The sequence below is a fragment of the Pelmatolapia mariae genome, linkage group LG7, assembly GCF_036321145.2.
Source record: "Pelmatolapia mariae isolate MD_Pm_ZW linkage group LG7, Pm_UMD_F_2, whole genome shotgun sequence".
NCBI classification, from domain to species: Eukaryota; Metazoa; Chordata; class Actinopteri; order Cichliformes; family Cichlidae; genus Pelmatolapia; species Pelmatolapia mariae.
The window spans coordinates 50,374,288-50,394,622 of record NC_086233.1 but is presented as its reverse complement, the minus strand read 5'-3'; the positions used below and the strand labels follow the sequence as shown (position 1 = coordinate 50,394,622).

The 20,335-nt window shown below is 42.2% G+C and overlaps 2 protein-coding genes across 2 annotated transcripts; both read right to left on the bottom strand.

Moving 5' to 3' along the window:
* Positions 1–101: 101 nt before the first annotated feature.
* LOC134631812 (mucin-2-like) lies at positions 102–17,470 on the bottom strand. Its single transcript, XM_065471493.1, has 30 exons — positions 17,395–17,470; positions 16,998–17,253; positions 16,066–16,180; positions 15,625–15,715; positions 15,404–15,537; positions 15,089–15,305; positions 14,731–14,856; positions 14,521–14,635; positions 14,278–14,428; positions 14,042–14,155; positions 13,892–13,961; positions 13,650–13,787; positions 12,870–13,034; positions 12,362–12,456; positions 12,153–12,279; positions 11,790–12,045; positions 11,621–11,673; positions 11,424–11,527; positions 11,096–11,247; positions 10,838–10,976; positions 10,181–10,291; positions 9,882–10,061; positions 8,618–8,857; positions 8,374–8,530; positions 6,680–6,808; positions 6,515–6,579; positions 6,085–6,473; positions 5,224–5,816; positions 729–3,420; positions 102–675 (listed from the first exon to the last, which is right to left on the bottom strand). The coding sequence occupies exons 1-30, from the start codon at positions 17,468–17,470 to the stop codon at positions 102–104; spliced, it is 7,824 nt and encodes a 2,607-aa protein (XP_065327565.1).
* On the bottom strand, positions 3,707–4,396 carry LOC135933286 (mucin-2-like; the record flags this gene model as incomplete). The annotated part of the gene is made up of 2 exons (XM_065471379.1): positions 3,707–3,873; positions 3,973–4,396. Coding segments are annotated over 2 exons (591 nt in total), but the record flags the coding sequence as incomplete, so codon positions are not given.
* Positions 17,471–20,335: the final 2,865 nt, after the last annotated feature.

Here is a 20,335-nt window from a genome sequence, read left to right as displayed (position 1 = left end):
GTCATGTCATTGAAGTCATTTAAATCTTAGTAAATTCAACTTTGAAGGGCATAAAATGACATAAATTATTAAAAATTATAAGGCTTACTGAAACACCCCATTCAGGACAATCCGGTGTTTCTGAAGTTGTTGGCGTGGCTAGGGTTGTAGTGGGAGATAGGGTTGTAGTTGTAGTAGGAGGTTGGGTTGTAGTTGTAGGAGGAGGGGTCGTAGTTGTGGTAGTGGGAGGTTGGGTTGTAGTTGTAGTAGTAGTAGGAGGGGTTGTAGTTGTGGTAGGAGGAGGTGGGGTTGTAGTTGTAGGAGGAGGGGTCGTAGTTGTGGTTGGAGGAGGTAGGGTTGTAGTTGTGGTTGTGGGAGGTGGGGTTGTAGTTGTAGGAGGAGGGGTCGTAGTTGTAGGAGGAGAGGTCGTAGTTGTAGTAGTAGTAGTAGGGGTTGTAGTTGTGGTAGTGGGAGGTGGGGTTGTAGTTGTAGGAGGAGCTGTTGAAGTTGTAGGAGGAGTGGTCGTAGTTGTGGTAGTGGAAGGTGGAGGTGGGGTTGTAGTTGTCGTAGTGGGAGGTGGAGGTGGGGTTGTAGTTGTAGTTGTAGGGGGAGCTGTTGTAGTTGTAGTAGGAGGAGGAGGGGTCATAGTGGTGGTAGTGGGAGGTGGGGTTGTAGTTGTGGTAGTGGGAGGTGGAGCTGGGGTTGTAGTTGTAGTAGTAGGGGGAGGGGTAGTTGTGGTAGGAGGAGGCGGGGGTGTGGTTGTAGGAGGAGGGGTAGTTGTGGTAGTAGGAGGAGGTGGGGTTGTAGTTGTAGTTGTAGGAGGAGGAGTTGTAGTTGTAGTAGGAGGAGGTGGGGTTGTAGTTGTGGTAGTGGGAGGTGGAGATGGGGTTGTAGTTGTAGTAGTAGGAGGAGGGGTAGTTGTGGTAGTGGGAGGTGGGGTTGTAGTTGTGGTAGTGGGAGGTGGAGCTGGGGTTGTAGTTGTAGTAGTAGGGGGAGGGGTAGTTGTGGTAGGAGGAGGCGGGGGTGTGGTTGTAGGAGGAGGGGTAGTTGTGGTAGTAGGAGGAGGTGGGGTTGTAGTTGTGGTAGTGGGAGGTGGGGTTGTAGTTGTGGTAGTAGGAGGAGGGGCTGTAGTTGTAGTAGGAGGAGGTGGGGTTGTAGTTGTCGTAGTGGGAGGTGGAGATGGGGTTGTAGTTGTAGTTGTAGGAGGAGGGGTAGTTGTGGTAGGAGGAGGCGGGGGTGTGGTTGTTGTTGTGGTAGTGGGAGGTGGGGTTGTAGTTGTGGTAGTGGGAGGTGGAGCTGGGGTTGTAGTTGTAGTAGTAGGGGGAGGGGTAGTTGTGGTAGGAGGAGGCGGGGGTGTGGTTGTAGGAGGAGGGGTAGTTGTGGTAGTAGGAGGAGGTGGGGTTGTAGTTGTAGGGGGAGCTGTTGTAGTTGTGGTAGTAGGAGGAGGGGTCGTAGTGGTGGTAGTGGGAGGTGGGGTTGTAGTTGTAGTTGTGGTAGTGGGAGGTGGGGTTGTAGTTGTAGGGGGAGCTGTTGTAGTTATAGTAGTAGTAGGAGGGGTTGTAGTTGTAGTAGTGGGAGGTGGAGTTGTAGTTGTCGTAGTGGGAGGTGGAGGTGGGGTTGTAGTTGTAGTAGTAGGAGGAGGGGTAGTTGTGGTTGGAGGAGGTGGAGTTGTAGTTGTGGTAGTGGGAGGTGGAGGTGGGGTTGTAGTTGTAGTAGTAGGGGTTGTAGTTGTGGTAGTGGGAGGAGGGGTTGTAGTTGTCGTAGTGGGAGGTGGAGGTGGGGTTGTAGTTGTAGTAGTAGGAGGAGGGGTAGTTGTGGTTGGAGGAGGTGGAGTTGTAGTTGTGGTAGTGGGAGGTGGAGGTGGGGTTGTAGTTGTAGTAGTAGTAGTAGTAGGGGTTGTAGTTGTGGTAGTGGGAGGAGGGGTTGTAGTTGTCGTAGTGGGAGGTGGAGGTGGGGTTGTAGTTGTAGTAGTAGGAGGAGGGGTAGTTGTGGTTGGAGGAGGTGGAGTTGTAGTTGTGGTAGTGGGAGGTGGAGGTGGGGTTGTAGTTGTGGTAGTGGGAGGTGGGGTTGTAGTTGTAGTTGTGGTAGTGGGAGGAGGGGTTGTAGTTGTGGTAGTGGGAGGTGGGGTTGTAGTTGTAGGAGGAGGAGGGGTTGTAGTTGTAGTTGTAGGAGGAGGGGTCGTAGTTGTGGTAGTGGGAGGTGGGGTTGTAGTTGTAGTAGTAGGAGGAGGGGTAGTTGTGGTAGGATTAGGCGGGGGTGTGGTTGTTGTTGTGGTAGTGGGAGGTGGGGTTGTAGTTGTAGGAGGAGGAGGGGTTGTAGTTGTAGTTGTAGGAGGAGGGGTCGTAGTTGTGGTAGTGGGAGGTGGGGTTGTAGTTGTAGTAGTAGGAGGAGGGGTAGTTGTGGTAGGATTAGGCGGGGGTGTGGTTGTTGTTGTGGTAGTGGGAGGTGGGGTTGTAGTTGTAGGAGGAGGAGGGGTTGTAGTTGTAGTTGTAGGAGGAGGGGTCGTAGTTGTGGTAGTGGGAGGTGGGGTTGTAGTTGTAGTAGTAGGAGGAGGGGTAGTTGTGGTAGGAGGAGGCGGGGGTGTGGTTGTTGTTGTGGTAGTGGGAGGTGGGGTTGTAGTTGTAGTAGTAGGAGGAGGGGTAGTTGTGGTAGGAGGAGGCGGGGTTGTGGTTGTTGTTGTGGTAGTGGGAGGTGGGGTTGTAGTTGTAGGAGGAGGAGGGGTTGTAGTTGTAGGAGGAGCTGTTGTAGTAGTGGGAGGTGGGGTTGTAGTTGTGGTAGTGGGAGGTGGGGTCGTAGTTGTAGTAGTGGGAGGTGGAGGTGGGGTTGTAGTTGTAGTAGTAGTAGGAGGGTTAGTTGTGGTTGGAGGAGTTGGAGTTGTAGTTGTGGTAGTGGGAGGTTGTGTTGTAGTTGTAGTAGTAGGAGGGGTTGTAGTTGTCGTAGTGGGAGGTGGGGTTGTAGTTGTTGTTGTAGGAGGAGGCGGGGGTGTGGTTGTAGTTGTGGTAGTGGGGGGTGGTTTTGTAGTTGTGGTAGTGGGAGGTGGGGTTGTAGTTGTAGGAGGAGCTGTTGTAGTAGTAGGAGGAGAGGTCGTAGTTGTGGTAGTGGGAGGTGGAGTCATAGTTGTGCTCGAACATATGACAGTCTTACAACATACCCTGATTTTGTAATCAAGACACTTAAATGGAGGTCTAACCTGTTCTTCCACTCTACATGCTAAACCAATATCCTTATCACAAGTAACAACTTGGCCAGTTTCAGCCACAACGTCATCAAGTGTTATGTCCTCGTAACCTTCTGCTCTACAGTCAATCTCTTCAATATTGTCACATATTTGATAACCACTATTTGTAATATTTTCATATGTTTCCCAGTCACTTTTGTCTGTTTGATCTTTATCCACATTATACCATTCTGACCACTCACATTCGGTACCTGGAATGCATGTAGTTGTGGCAGGAGTAGGCGTAGTTGGGGTTGTAGTTGTAGTAGTAGGAAGAGGGGTTGTAGTTGTGGTAGGAGGAGGTGGGGTTGTAGTTGTGGTAGGAGGAGGTGGGGTCGTAGTTGTGGTAGGAGGTGGGGTTGTAGTTGTGGTAGTGGGAGGTGGGGTTGTAGTTGTGGTAGTGGGAGGTGGAGGCTGGGTTGTAGTTGTGGTAGGAGGAGGAGGGGTAGTTGTGGTAGGAGGAGGAGGGGTAGTTGTGGTAGGAGGAGGCGGAGTTGGGGTTGTAGTTGTCGTTGGAGGAGGTGGAGTTGTGGTTGGAGGAGGTGTAGTTGTGGTAGTGGGAGGTGGAGGTGGAGTTGTAGTTGTAGTAGTAGTAGTAGTAGGGGTTGTAGTTGTGGTAGTGGGAGGAGGGCTTGTAGTTGTGGTAGTGGGAGGTGGGGTTGTAGTTGTCGTAGTGGGAGGTGGAGGTGGGGATGTAGTTGTAGTAGTAGGAGGAGGGGTAGTTGTGGTTGGAGGAGGTGGAGTTGTAGTTGTGGTAGTGGGAGGTGGAGGTGGGGTTGTAGTTGTAGTAGTAGTAGTAGTAGGGGTTGTAGTTGTGGTAGTGGGAGGAGGGGTTGTAGTTGTCGTAGTGGGAGGTGGGGTTGTAGTTGTAGTAGTAGGAGGAGGGGTAGTTGTGGTTGGAGGAGGTGGAGTTGTAGTTGTGGTAGTGGGAGGTGGAGGTGGGGTTGTAGTTGTAGTAGTAGGGGTTGTAGTTGTGGTAGTGGGAGGAGGGGTTGTAGTTGTGGTAGTGGGAGGTGGGGTTGTAGTTGTAGGAGGAGGAGGGGTTGTAGTTGTAGTTGTAGGAGGAGGGGTCGTAGTTGTGGTAGTGGGAGGTGGGGTTGTAGTTGTAGTAGTAGGAGGAGGGGTAGTTGTGGTAGGATTAGGCGGGGGTGTGGTTGTTGTTGTGGTAGTGGGAGGTGGGGTTGTAGTTGTAGGAGGAGGAGGGGTTGTAGTTGTAGTTGTAGGAGGAGGGGTCGTAGTTGTGGTAGTGGGAGGTGGGGTTGTAGTTGTAGTAGTAGGAGGAGGGGTAGTTGTGGTAGGATTAGGCGGGGGTGTGGTTGTTGTTGTGGTAGTGGGAGGTGGGGTTGTAGTTGTAGGAGGAGGAGGGGTTGTAGTTGTAGTTGTAGTAGTAGTAGTAGTAGGGGTTGTAGTTGTGGTAGTGGGAGGAGGGCTTGTAGTTGTGGTAGTGGGAGGTGGGGTTGTAGTTGTCGTAGTGGGAGGTGGAGGTGGGGTTGTAGTTGTAGTAGTAGGAGGAGGGGTAGTTGTGGTTGGAGGAGGTGGAGTTGTAGTTGTGGTAGTGGGAGGTGGAGGTGGGGTTGTAGTTGTAGTAGTAGTAGTAGTAGGGGTTGTAGTTGTGGTAGTGGGAGGAGGGATTGTAGTTGTCGTAGTGGGAGGTGGAGGTGGGGTTGTAGTTGTAGTAGTAGGAGGAGGGGTAGTTGTGGTTGGAGGAGGTGGAGTTGTAGTTGTGGTAGTGGGAGGTGGAGGTGGGGTTGTAGTTGTAGTAGTAGGGGTTGTGGTTGTGGTAGTGGGAGGAGGGGTTGTAGTTGTGGTAGTGGGAGGTGGGGTTGTAGTTGTAGGAGGAGGAGGGGTTGTAGTTGTAGGAGGAGGGGTCGTAGTTGTGGTAGTGGGAGGTGGGGTTGTAGTTGTAGTAGTAGGAGGAGGGGTAGTTGTGGTAGGATTAGGCGGGGGTGTGGTTGTTGTTGTGGTAGTGGGAGGTGGGGTTGTAGTTGTAGGAGGAGGAGGGGTTGTAGTTGTAGTTGTAGGAGGAGGGGTCGTAGTTGTGGTAGTGGGAGGTGGGGTTGTAGTTGTAGTAGTAGGAGGAGGGGTAGTTGTGGTAGGAGGAGGCGGGGTTGTGGTTGTTGTTGTGGTAGTGGGAGGTGGGGTTGTAGTTGTAGGAGGAGGAGGGGTTGTAGTTGTAGGAGGAGCTGTTGTAGTAGTGGGAGGTGGGGTTGTAGTTGTGGTAGTGGGAGGTGGGGTCGTAGTTGTAGTAGTGGGAGGTGGAGGTGGGGTTGTAGTTGTAGTAGTAGTAGGAGGGGTAGTTGTGGTTGGAGGAGTTGGAGTTGTAGTTGTGGTAGTGGGAGGTTGGGTTGTAGTTGTAGTAGTAGTAGGAGGGGTTGTAGTTGTCGTAGTGGGAGGTGGGGTTGTAGTTGTTGTTGTAGGAGGAGAGGTCGTAGTTGTAGGAGGAGGCGGGGGTGTGGTTGTAGTTGTGGTAGTGGGGGGTGGTTTTGTAGTTGTGGTAGTGGGAGGTGGGGTTGTAGTTGTAGGAGGAGCTGTTGTAGTAGTAGGAGGAGAGGTCGTAGTTGTGGTAGTGGGAGGTGGAGTCATAGTTGTGCTCGAACATATGACAGTCTTACAACATACCCTGATTTTGTAATCAAGACACTTAAATGGAGGTCTAACCTGTTCTTCCACTCTACATGCTAAACCAATATCCTTATCACAAGTAACAACTTGGCCAGTTTCAGCCACAACGTCATCAAGTGTTATGTCCTCGTAACCTTCTGCTCTACAGTCAATCTCTTCAATATTGTCACATATTTGATAACCACTATTTGTAATATTTTCATATGTTTCCCAGTCACTTTTGTCTGTTTGATCTTTATCCACATTATACCATTCTGACCACTCACATTCGGTACCTGGAATGCATGTAGTTGTGGCAGGAGTAGGCGTAGTTGGGGTTGTAGTTGTAGTAGTAGGAAGAGGGGTTGTAGTTGTGGTAGGAGGAGGTGGGGTTGTAGTTGTGGTAGGAGGAGGTGGGGTCGTAGTTGTGGTAGGAGGTGGGGTTGTAGTTGTGGTAGTGGGAGGTGGGGTTGTAGTTGTGGTAGTGGGAGGTGGAGGCTGGGTTGTAGTTGTGGTAGGAGGAGGAGGGGTAGTTGTGGTAGGAGGAGGAGGGGTAGTTGTGGTAGGAGGAGGCGGAGTTGGGGTTGTAGTTGTCGTTGGAGGAGGTGGAGTTGTGGTTGGAGGAGGTGGCGTTGTGGTTGTCGTCGTGGTAGTTGGAGGTATGGTTGTGGTTGTAGTTGTAGTTGGAGGTGCAGTTGTAGTTGTCTCTGGACATACATCCACACATGTTTGGTTTTTCTCATCAAATATGGGCTTATCTTCTGGGCATACAGGATAACAGCCTGTAGAAAAAAATCACATAATAGAACCTTATTCAACATTTCTCAATGGCACATTAATTTGATTCTTGGTCATACAAACTGATCCCACTTAACCGCTTACCTTCCAGAGTGGGTATCGGATTGAAACATACACCTTTTGGATTCAAACAGGTCTTGTAGCACGCGGGGTGGCAAGGGTTGTAGTGCCAAATGCATACTTTTGGGTCGTTGTAGTAATCACAATAGACAGCTAGGAAGAAAAAAACATGAAATCATGCTATTTATTTTGAAAATGAAATTGTTGAAATATATAAAATATATAATATATAGATATAAATCTATTAATCTATATATCTACTAATTTCAATTTGTAATGTGATTGCCAGTTCAAACTTCACTTTATACTGTCTCACATCAAAATTTTATAAGGTGAATGAAAGAAATACTTAATAGACCCTGTGCACGAGAAAATGCTAACTTCCTGGTTTGTAGGGTTGTACATTTCCGGTAGCCTTACTTTGCAGTTAATCGCTACTGCGAAGATATACTCCAAAATCATGTTCAAAACATGAAAATGGAAAGATCGCGTTAAGTTACAAAGAGCAGAAGGTGGGAACACTCACCACTGTTGTGTCATAAAAAAAATCGAATGATCAATTCTGACGTTTAAAGAGTTTAGATTGATCGGTTGTTTACATAACTCAACACAAGCAGAACTGCATTACAAAATCAGAAGACACGTCGTCCACATTCAGAAGCACATCTCTGTATAGTGACAGTTCTTATGATTTAAACAGGCAAATGTTCAGCATTCAAACTACAGGGGAACAATAGTCAAAGCCAGATGTTTCCCCTGTTATGTCGATATCAGCTAGTCAATAAGACACCTACACAGCATGTTAACAAACCGTGAAAAAAATCCTTTTCACCTCGCTGTTTCGCAGATTTTTAGTGCAAGTTTGCATGCTTTTTTTTTTACATCACATTGTGTCCTGCGTCCTGATCGGCTGCCGTCCTGTACAGTACAGAATCACAGCATCGATCGCTAGCAGTGTGACTCTGAAGTACAGTACTGTATGTTTGTACATTTTTTCCCCAACAGAATGTCGACAAATCATTTTGCACCGTCGAAAAATAAAATTGGCTACCTAATTTCACCTATCGGTTATTTTTAGAACATAACACCCGCAATATTCGAGGGACCGCTGTTTACAAATACTGAGAAATAGAGAAATTGAATCCTTTGTCTGTTTTGCTCTGTGGCACAGGGGAAAAATATCGCCAGGTCTATGAATAGCATCTACATATATATTCCGTAAATGCTCAAGACATCTCAAAAAATGTAAATCGCCCCTTGATTCATTCATTTGGTTTACTTGTCTTGGAAAAAGCGGCAGTAAACAAAGAGCGAATATCACACGGGAAACGAAGCACCCTACAGGAGTTTCCCCACCGGAATCTTCATGATGGAGTCACTAAATCCCACGCACTCTTTAATTAATGGTCTGAATATATTTTTTAAAAATAGAGAATTCAGTTTCAGATGTTTCGTAAACTTGCAAAAGCATGTGTCCAGTTTGGTTCTTATTGTTTATTGAGCATAGCTTGATACAGAAAAGGTTAAGTTTATTCATTATTAATAACAATATAAAAACTACAAAAAATAAAGGGGTAGATTTCCTGAGCAGGCTGATATATAGCACAGATGTTTCTGTAGTTGTTAACACTTCGCTCACATGAATTTAAGGCTTCAAAGAAAAAGTCAGGTGTCAGAAAAGGTTGGAAAATTAAATTTTAATAACATATGTTACTTACGACAGATCTCTGGAGTTCTCCATGCAACACAAACATCATGCTCATTGCAAGCCTGAGCATAAGCAGCAACCGCTGTGCAGAAACAGTCACAGTCTCCTCCAGTGTCGCAGGCACATGAGTCTTTCACACAGTTGTCATAAAATGGACCATGGTCAACCTGTCCAGTGGTGCAAATTTGATGATGACTTTTTTTAGCAAAGTGTTTCATAATTACATGAAATAGAATCCTACAAATTGTCGTTACCTTTTTGCGGCATTCTTTAAATGTGTCTCCAGTTATGATGCTACACATCATTTTTGCCCACAGATGTCGACCGGGTGTCAATGTGCAAGGATCAATGTTCTCCTCCACATCTGGACAGGAGCTAGAAACTTTCCAGCTGTTTGCAAATTCGAGTGGATTGTTCACCACCAGCTGACCCTGGGTGGTGTAGTCATTCTGTCCATCACCATCAAAATTTCCACACAGGCCACACACCTCTCCCTGTATAGTCATACAAAAGAGTCAATCAAACAATGCGTGATGTTTATAAATATAATAGGGGTGTCGAAATACATAGGCTGCATCTTCTTGAGGACCTGTCCTCTGCAGTCTATGTGGGCCGGGTCCTCAGAAGGTCAGATAGGCCAGAGGTAAACAGCTGTGAAATTGGATGGTCTAGCCTTCAGATTTGCATCACCGCTGTCTCGGCTTAATTTAATAAATTTGGCCAGCTGCTCCTTTCTATCTAAAATATAACAGGACACTGGTGTAAATTCTTGACCATCTCATACTTCTGTTTAATCAGTTTTCTGTTTGACGTTTATTCAGCTTCAGGAACCCATCCAGGGGATTAATAAAGTTTTATTTTATCTAATCTAATCGAATAAGTTTAATCTCAGTGTGTTTTATTTTACTCACGAACAAAATAAAACACTGTAAAAGCCAAACAATAGCATTTTTTTAAATCTAAGACTTATATATCACGTTTAACCTGAGTAGCGAAAGACCGCGCCTGGTGATCTCAAAATGTGCCAGGAGTTTGCCATTCTCACCGGCTTTAGTGACCCTCACGCTCCTGGCTATCAACCTGGTTGGTAACAGATGTCTCTGAAAACGTCAGAGCACTTTTGCAAATATATGATATCTTGATAAACTGAGCAGATATTTGACGTTTACACAGCTACCTGAAAATATGTGAAAAGTGAAAAACATTTGTCGGTCTATGGAGTCTACGAATTTGGGCAGCCTTTGTCACGTCACTTTGACGTAATCAGTCTACAAATGCAGCCTCAAGGAGGATGCAGCCCATGAATTTGTACACCCCCAATATAGTGATTTACATTTACCATACATTTCATTATTATATGGGGCTCCTCTAGGATTTTTTTTTCTGTTTCAATATATGGTATTGAAAACATCAAGAATGTGGCGAGAATAAAAGGGTACATTGCATTAAAAATATCTAAACTTTAATTTAATGTACAAAAATATCTAAAATTTAATTTAATGTACCACTGTCACTCACACTGTGCATTGGTTCCAGCAGGATCCGAACAGCTGTTTTGCGATCCCAAATCACTGCCACACCGATGACAGATTCTACAACCACATACAAGCCAACCTTCCTTATTCTGTACTTGATCAAAGGCCCATGTCCCAGATCATCCACTTCAAATCTTCCCCTTGATAATTTGATTTCCTTTCTCTGTAATAAAGGAAAAGGAAATTTCTGTTTGTTCAACTGCAATGCTAAAAATATATTTATTTAATTTATTTATGTTTGCATGAGAAAACTTTGGGAGTGTGTTTTGTGTCTGATCTTACCCCCAGTTGAATTCTGACTTTTTTAGAGCAGGTGGTGCCCGTAGAGCCACAAGGTACATTTTCAGTGATAACTCCAAAGTTGTCGTGCACTGTTTTATTGCCACAGTTGTTCTGTTGAAAAAATAAAAATAAAAAAGGGGACTTGTTAAACTTTGTGTTTTTTATGGTTACAATAACAGGGACAAGATCATGCACTCACATGTTATACATTGACTAACTGCCTTTGAATTTTTATGTAATCAATTTTTGAGTCACTGTGTAGGCAATTCATAAGTCTTAACTGTGTCTGAAATCTTTACACTCAGAAAAAAGATTTTCTGATTCCTTATTTAAAATATACAGCCTTTGCTCCTTGCAATTGTTCAAATGAGTAATTGTATTTCTGATACTGATGATGATGTTTTTTATTTAAATGTAAGGCATTTTCTCCTTGCAGTTTCACCCAAGAGTTGTAACTAAGAAATTGTATTTGGTAAAGAAATGATACAGTGTTAATGGCATGTATCTTTTTTTTTAACTAAGGAAGTTAGAGTTGCATGACAGACTTTATTCTTAATTGTTCAATGTTCGTTTTTATGGGAAACATTGGACAAGGGCATGAGGAGGTGAATTCAGGTGATAGTTGTTGGTCAGATGATTTTGGCATACATTATTTACCTTTACAGCAATATAGCCGCACTGTCCTTGAAATGCATATGTTTTCTGATCAAATGTAGTGTAGTGACCACTTCCATAAATAAGGCAAGTTCCTGGACATTTTTTCTCTGTGCATGTCCATTTTCCACTTTGGCAGGTACTAAATGTATCAAAAAGTAAATACAATACAATTTTAATAAGAAAGAAAAACATGCCATATATGTCAAATACTGTTTATTACTCTACAATAATTAATTGGAAAATAAAATAAAGTCCTACCAGGTGTTGCACTGGTTAGGTATTCGTGTTCCTGAGGCATAGAGATGGCCTTCATGTTTGCATGGACAGTCACTTTCTTTCACACAGAAACCTTTACCATCATCAAGGAGGCCACTGGGACACCGACAACCAGATTCACACTCTGTGGCATCCTGGGAGGATAGAAAGACCACATTGATAGAGAAATAAAAGGAAAAATATCACACACTGTTAAAAACTGTCATTCAAAACTGTCTACTACTGAGTGTATGCGTATAACATTAAGCAATTAAATTCTGTTTTTTGAGACTGAGAGGTCAGCTAAAGCACAGCATCAAAAACAACTCACACAATCATCATTGTCCAGATTTAAACAAGTTCGAGCACACTGCACTCCAACAACTCCTGCACTTGCAGTGGAACAGTTGAAGTATTCTTTAGGAGAAGGACAAGCTGTAGCAACTGTAGGGAAAAGAGTACAAATTGCTTTAATACTGTATATTGTCTTAACAAAAGCTCGCATTGAAGAAGGAAAAAAAAACTGACTTGACATGCGGGTTCTCCCAGAATGGCAATGAAGAACTCCGTTGGCGCATACGCTAGAAAAAGAAACCAAAATATAAAAGGTTTTTGTAAAGCCATCATACTACATGTGTTACAGTCTTGCTAAATCCTTAATTTAGGATGTTTCATTTGAAATCCTGAAGTGACTCACCAGCGCTCGTTGTTGATGCTGATGGACTTGCCTGACTTTACGTAGACTTCATTATGGTAACAGGGACACTTTGCCACTGGGACACAGATGCCGTTGTCATCTAGGTAGTGACCCTCAGCGCAGGAACAGCCATCCACAGGCAAGAAATCAGAGGTGCAGCTCTGCTGCTTTAAGCTCAATGATCTGCAAGTCAGCTGGCATCTCTGATGTTTGTAAGAGAAGGTCTGAGATTCTGGGCAGTTCTTGGTGTATTTGTCTGTTTTACAGCAAATATGACAATGATTGCCTCATAGTTTTGGACTAACTGATAAAAGAGAACACACTCATCAAACTTTATTACTGAGCTGTTTCAGATACCCTTACCGCACACATTCTCTCTCCAGTCTGTCAAGAACACTCCCTTTGATGCACAAGCTCTGGTATAGGAGGAGAAAACAGCACACAGGCAGTCCTCGCTCTTCTCACAGTTACAGCTAGCATAAGTACATCGCTGCAGAAAACAGTGAACACATTTTATTGTATTACAGTCCCACTGTATTTAGTTAAAGACACACAGAGAGGGTTTGTTGTACCTTGTAGTAAATCTCAGGATCCACAACAGAATGGCACTCTGCAAAAGTACTATTTGGCTGTCGTAGCAAGGCGCACCAGTGATTGGCATACTTTTCTACAAGTAGATGAGTAAAAATGTCATTTCTTGCTTATATTTCTTGCTTGTTTATATATGCTGCAATTACCGGTAGTGCCTAGAAAATCAGTTTCAAGCAAATGATAGCAATTACAGAAATAAACTTCCATCCATCCATCCATTCTCTTCCGCTTATCCTTGTCAGGGTCGCGGGGTGGGTGGGAGGCAGGGTACACCCTGGACACACCGTGGACACGTTGCCAGTGTGTCACAGGGCTAACACATAGAGGACAGACAACCATTCACACTCACATTTACACCTATGACCAATTTATATTTACTAATTAATCCAAACCCACTAAATAAATAGGTGGAGTTCAGAAAAACATAAACGTGGACAATAAAATAAGAAATAAGAAATAAACTTGATGGAAAAAAACTTTCTAGTTTACCATTTTCCACGCTGAAAGAACAAGGGTCATCGAGTCTGTCTTCTCTGTCTTGGCATACATGGCTAGCCTTCCAGGAGTTACTAAAAGCTGCTGCACTTCCCTCCACAATTCCCTGACGCGTGTTCATGTCATCAGACAGGACCATGTTGTAGTTCCCACATAAACCTAAAAATTACAGATTTTAATAAAGAAAATGATAATGAAATGCAAATAAGAATGCTGAAGAAAAAAATGTATGAAACCAAATTATGCTTGTTGGGTGGTAGTCAGAGTGGAACAATCCTGAGATCATCCCTGGTCACATAAAACACAATTTCTCTATTATGTTTTTTGGCTACCTCAGTGTCTACTTTCCACTGAACCTTCCAGATAACCTTTTTATTTTGGCATACCACTTATCTGCCCAGACCATCTTAGCTGGTTCCTTTTCATCTGAAGAAGATAACACTACTCCGAACACCCTCATTATTTCTAAATTTCTCACCCTAGCAGAGTGGGCGAGGCCATTTATTACAACCTTTTAGCCAAAACTAGTTTTAGTGTTTAAAGTGTTTAATTAAAAAACAACAACATATGAATCACCGAAGTCAACATAATCTGCTGGTGTTTAATTTGTTTAAACTGCAAATGGCAAAGTTTGTTTCGAAATGCACAGATACATCAAAATTACTGTAATCATCTTCAACAGACAGCATTTTTTAAGTCTTGCAGTAAATACTTATTTAATAAATGCATATTAGTCCTCATAATATAATGCTTTAAGACTAATGTAAAACTTACCGCGTGTCTTTTCTCTGTAGCTCTGCTCCAGGCTGACATAAACTTGCATGAGAGGCACATGTTGGATCTGAATTTGCAAACCAAAACTGGTCTGGAGGATGATGTGAAAGGATGAAGCGTGGAATATACTGATATCCCCTGTGAATAAAGACAAACACAAAAATCAGTTTGGCTAACTTCTTACATCTCAGCATAAATGAAAGTAACATCTTAAATCGAAAGTTCCTTATTTTCTCACGAACCTGAGAAGTATGGCAAAGTGATAATCTGCATATTCTGCTTCACTGTGCCATCAGCAGTGAATGTTAACACCTGAATAAAAACAGAATTGATCATTAGGGTGTTGCAGCTGTCAGTAACTATTTAAAGCATGAGCCCAGTATTTAACTCACATTGTTTCTGTCATTGTTCAGCAGGATTTTGATGGTCTTCAGACAGGTGTCATACTCTTGGTGAGCACATGGTACCAGTTTGACCAGAATGGTAAACCTGGGGCTTGCATCATCCTGAAATACGCATAATGAAGGCAAAAGAAAAAAAATGTAGCCTAATCCAATATTTTTTTACTTACATGTTCCCAACACAGTATTGTCTAAAATTTGACTGTACAAAGCTAATGCTCATTTACCTTTCTTTCCACTTTGGCCAGGGTGTAGTAACAGTCTCCGTGGAAGGTGAAGTCTTTCCCATCAAAGGTGGTTAAATGTGAACCTTCTTCAACCGCACACGTAGAAGGTGTTGAAAGACTTTCACAAGCCCATCTACCCTCAAAACATGTGCTGAAGAAAAAAAAAAAACGAATCCATTAAGATATCAAAATATGCGGACACATTGAAAAAAAATTACATTCTGATAGCATTATGAACATTACCATTCCTCTCGCTCCTGTCTGTAAACTTCACCAGATTCATAGATTTTTCCATGCTTGCACTGGCATTCAGACTGAGCAATACACCCCCTCATGGAAATGTCATCGAACACGGTTCCTGAAATGGAAAGTTGGTGTTTGATGATGGAGTCCCATGAAAAGAGAAGCTTTAACAGGTGTGTAGAAAGAAAGTTATTTGACATGAGCACTAACCAGGAGGACAGAAGCAGCCGTCCATTTTGTGGTCCTCACAGAATGAGCTTGTGTCTTGATGCGTGCAGGTATCCACACAAGGGGATCCACTCTCTTCATAAACCATGTTGAATGGGCACTGTTTGACTGTGAAGGAAGTGGGAATTTACACAAAGTGTTTAAACATCAACTTGTTGAAGTTTTTCACTTGAGTGTAACAACAGCAGATTTTTTCTGTGCACTTATTTTACTTCTGACATTTGCCAAATTTCAACATATAGTTGGCTCAGGTGATTTCAGTGTTTTCGTACTCTCTCTACACCTTAATATATAAAATACAAAAATAAAAACCAAACTGAAAGAGAAAACTAAATTTTACCACAGAACTTAGAAGTCCTCCAGTTGGGAGGCTCCCCTCCTGCATGAGAACACTGTCGAGAGAACTCAGAGAGTGTGCTGCAGACACAAAAGTCATCTGAATGGTTGGTACAGCCACACATGTCTTGCACACAGGCCTGAATGTAAGGCTCAGGGTCAATCAGTTTGATGCAGGATCTCCAGGTTTCTGCATGCAGCATCTCTTCACAGGTGTTTTGCTAAACGACAGTAAACATGTGCACAATTATTTAATGAAAACAAAAAAAACATCATGTCTCTTTCGTTAAACCTGGCTAAAGTAGGTAACAAAACTCACAAACTCTTTGCATGACTCTGGCACATTCATAGCTTCCTGTGAGACATCTTCCTCTTCATATGGGTCCTCACAATCATCATTTGGACGATGGACTTTATGTATGTTGCCAAACTCAATGGGGCTGATTTTGCGACCTTTTGCATACAATTACATTAGTAGGAACATGCAATAGTCAGCATATTATAGATTTAAAAAAGTAATAAATGATGAACAGCTTTTACCATCAAGGAGGAACTCATTGTAGACTGGAACACCGTTAAAATCTCCACAAAGTCCACAAGTGCGGTTAGTGTAATCATTATCAATTTCCACCTTAAACACGGAGTAAAGGGTTAGAAAAAGTTTTAGAAACCAGACATGACATGTTTTACATATTAAAATATATAAAATGACAAAACAAAATGAAAGATTGCATTAAAGTTGCCACATGTAAGGACTTTACATGTATGCAAAGACAATAGTAACCACTGTAACTATTGTTCTCCTTGTAGTAAACCAGGTGGTCAGCAATTTAACTTGAGGACAATGCATTTATTTAAATGTCACACAGACCAAAATATAAAAATATGGCTCAGTATTTCTGGAGGTTGGGTTGTTAGTCATTAATAAAAGAAATGTGTTTAAAAAATGTCCTATTGGATCTGTCTGTTTTAAGGATTTACCATGACTGCATCATCAAGGTTCCACATGACAATGATGCCAACTTTGGACTGGAGCTTGATGTAGACTGCATTTCTTTCCACTTGTACTCCGGCCTGGTAGTGTGGAAGTTTGACACTGAGAAGAAAGATAATATCTTTTTAACAATTATAATTCATTTATATCTATAATTAACATTATATAAGAAGCATCTCTGTACTGAATAAAGTCTTTTGCATTATAAATCACTCTGTGTACTTCAACTGTTCACTCATATTGCAATACTTAAGAGTACTGTCTGGAAGCCTGGGTTAATGTATAAAAAAACTTAAATTCAGTCATTATCTGAACTTCAGGAAAAGCAACCACAATCATTAAATGAAGCCGGATTCAGCGACCACACTAACATTTTATTTTTGGAGTCAACAAATCTTGAAATTCATGGAACTCATAAAATAACAAATTAACAACAGTTCAAACTTTTTGCATTTCCATTTGTCTACTAAAATTGTGGAACAGTCTTCCAGTGGACCAACAGCAATGTTCAAGCATTTTTCAGTTCAAAGAAATTTTTCGAAACCTGCTTTTGAAGAATGTGAAATTAATGAAATTGATGACTGATAATAATAATAATGATGATAATTTATACGTTATTGATCCCCATGGGGAAATTCCTATCTGCATTTAACTCTTTCACTCAAATGATGTTAATTTATTGTGTTTTTTATGAGTGTATACAAGTGCTGAGGGGAAGTGTGGGTAATGATGAACATGGTGAATCAATCAATCAATCAATGAATCAGAGATTAATGACTTGGTGGAGACTTGATGATTTAGTGGTTAATTCATGTCATTAGGAGTGTGTGTATATATTGGTTTTATATATCTGAGATAAAAGATTATCATTGTAATCATAATTATATCAGAGTTGCTTTTTTTTTTTTTTTTAACTTACGGCAGGTCGTTCACAGTGACCACATCCTTGCTGAGGTGAAATGCAAAATCGCTGATGGTGACCACCACATAACTGACTGTCGGGTTTCCATCGTTTTCCTTCCTCTTCATGTGCACAGAGAACTCTGGGAAGGTGTCATGGCAGTCGGAGACCAGGTTGTATTCACACATGCCAGGAAACTGGTACACATCACCATCAAATGTCTTGAAGTGCTCCCTGCCCCATGTGCTACAGATGCTGCTCACATGGTTGCGGACTGGAGAAACATTCACATAAATAAAAGATGAATACTGGTGGCAGTATAATAAATGTTGTGTTTATATATGCATTATTGAAGCAGAAAAATCTATTTAAATCATCGAGGTTTAAAAGCAGACCAAAATTATTTGAGTCTTACCCCATCTGGCTTGGATCTCAGTGACATGGGCTATAGTCAAAGCAAGGAAGCACAACCCCACCAAACTCCCCCTCATTGTTGCCACTGTGGACTTGCTGTTCCCAGAGTGGGTAATGTAGAGAGTGGTTCTTGACAGCCCTTTATATTGAGATCTGACTTTTTTTCTCACAGCTTCTTCCTGTGTAAGACATGAAGATTTATTGCCAGTCGCGGCAAACATGTGCTGGATGGCTGTCCAACATCCTTCACAAGTCCCATATAACATATTATTACATCCTTCCTCTTGAACAAGTATGTTTGCAGTTGAATAAATATCTTCATTTCAAGATGACAGAGGCAGCAATAAAACTGTTTTATTGACAGCATGCTCATCTGTTATAAATCTATTGTTTCATAAGAATCCAATTATTATAATATATTAAAAATAGAAATTAAAAGGGGAAAATGAGACACTGGGATGTCAAATTTCTTACAAACCTGCCAAGAAAGTAAAGATCTCATGAGTGACTATGACCATGCAGGTATCACCTAACATAATCTGAAACCTACGTGAGCTGCTTTAAGCAAAGCTTATGCCAACTTGTCTACCATCTGCTGTACATTTGATAAGATCATTGACAAACATCCTGCAATACTCGGGAGCTTATTCATATCAAGGCTTTCATGTTCTACTCAAAAGCCATTAAGCAGCAGGGTTTGATTCCTTTAGCTTTATCTCTAGCAGCTCATTCTTGTCATTGCCTCTGCCCACCCTCCTTCATGTTCGTGTGTTGTAGTTTAGTTTTCCCAGTTCAGGTTGTCTTTAGTTCTGTATTGCCGTGTTCAACTTGTGTTTATTTTACAATAAACCTCCTTTGTATCTCCACTAGTGCCTACTATTGGATCCTCCTTTATTTTTCTCCACACGGCTCAATCCACTCACCGTGACAAGCACACCTGGAAGATTTTTTTTCTCTATCAATAGTGATATGAAGTAAAGTGTTTGGCAGCATTGCAAAAGTTCTGAAAATGCACAGGGGGCAGTACTTACATCTCTACAGCAAAAAAAGGTTCCAAACTCCTAATCCTAATTTCATACTAAGTTTGCTTGTTGTCTCTGTTCCATGAGTAGTACAAATGTACAGTAGGACAGAGTCCAGCCCTGCATAACCCTGAATTCAACACTTGGTTAAAATAATGGCTGGATGGACACCCATTACGCCAAGTGAAGATTTTTCGTTTTCGCAATATTTGAAATATCTAAATCCAACTAAAATCCTACAAAACAATAAATGCTACCATAAAATCAAGATTCTCATTTGACAATAAAATATATTTTAAAACATATCATAAAATTATATTACTTACTTAAAGTTAATATTTGGTAGTGCAGTAAGAGTGCGTAAGGCGCTATCTAAATTGCTACTGGCTCATGAATTGCACAGGATGTGCAAATAAACTCACAGGTCTAGATCCTTAGTGACTATCATTGCTGACCTGCAGCGTCATGTTTACATGCACGAGGTCTGGTGGCATGTTAGGCTTCAAATTTTTCAACTCTCACACATAGTTTGGACAGTAGTTTTGTGTTTTACTTTTAGAACATCTTAAGCTACTTTCATCACCTTCTACAAAATTCTACCAAACACCTGTATTTTGGTCACAGCTTACTAAATATTTGTATGGGATAAATCATCAACAGCTTAGTGAGAGGAAAACTAAACATCAAATGCAGCTTTAAAGGTGTTTCTTCAAAACAGATTTTAAGAAATGTACATTTTAAACTGCTTTAAATGTACAAATCTGGCTCCATGTTGAGTCAATGTGAAAGTCAGAGTTCAGATTTTTGCATTTTTGTGTCACAAGTACTATATAAGATAGATAACTTAAACCTTTATTAGTCCCACACATGAGACATTTTTTGGTTACGGCAGAAAGTGGACAGTACAAGTTAAGAGAATTAAAAGTTAATAGAATAGAGTAAGATAAAATAGAATAATATACTATACAAAATAGAATAAAATACTTTGCTATACCCCCTCCCTGGAGCCAGCTTCCCTGCTGATGCCAGTGGGCACCCCCGTTTCCCATAATCAACCAAGAGCAGGGGCCCTAGGCCCATCCAGACTGGGTCCCACAGCAGCAGCACTGCCAAGACCCACAGAGCACGGGGCAGCCCACCTGACCACACCACACCCGCAAAACTACACCCACCCCAACATGTGGTGGCCCAGGTGGTAGAGCAAATCAGCTACTGATCGGAAGGTTGGTGGTTCGAACCTTGGCTTTCCCAGTCTGCATGCCGAATATCCTTGGGCAAGATACTAACCCCAGGTTTCCCTCCGATGCGTTCATCGGAGTATGAATGTAGTTTAGTTTGCACTTGAGTTTAGAAGTGCTTGGAATGGGTGAATGAGGCATGTTGTATAGAGCGCTTTGAGTACTCCGGGAGAGTAGAAAAGCACTATATAAGAATATAGCGCCATTTACCAACATTCAGTCAACTCCTACACTACTGAATGTTGTCTAGGAAATAACAGCTGAATGTGGTGGGTTTGTTCCACACAGTACATTCAACAGATGACGGGTATTAGAGAAAGCAAATCTGTCAGGGATAAACAAAGTTTGATCCTGTCAAATTAAAGTGCCCCCAAATTTATTAAGACATGAAGACAAGACTTTTTAAATGATTTTTTAAATTAATAGACTAAGCGGGCATTGGTGGGGTCTCTGTCCTTCTTAGGAAGAAGACAAACATGGGCATCATACACACAATGAGAAAAAGAGTACCATGCAATGGAGCAGTTCACCATCCTGAGTAAAATTGGAGCAATTATATCAACATAGGCTTTACAAATGTCACAGTTCTGTGTCTGTGGGCTCCGTGTTTTCTCTTTGTATCAGTTATCCTTGATTTCATGATGCGTCTTTCCTAGTCTCTTGGTTTTTGATTTCTCTCTCT

Bases quoted from the DNA above. Each gene is read 5' to 3' on its own strand.
- LOC134631812 (XM_065471493.1), bottom strand. From the start codon at position 17,470: ATGAGGGGGAGTTTGGTGGGGTTGTGCTTCCTTGCTTTGACTATAGCC. The intron at 13,788-13,891 runs GTTCGTGAGAAA...CTTTATTCACAG, and splicing joins CACTTTGCCATACTTCTCAG to GGGATATCAGTATATTCCAC. The intron at 676-728 runs GCCTCCTCCTAC...CTACAACCCCAG, and splicing joins CCTCCTACAACCACACCCCC to CTCCACCTCCCACTACCACA.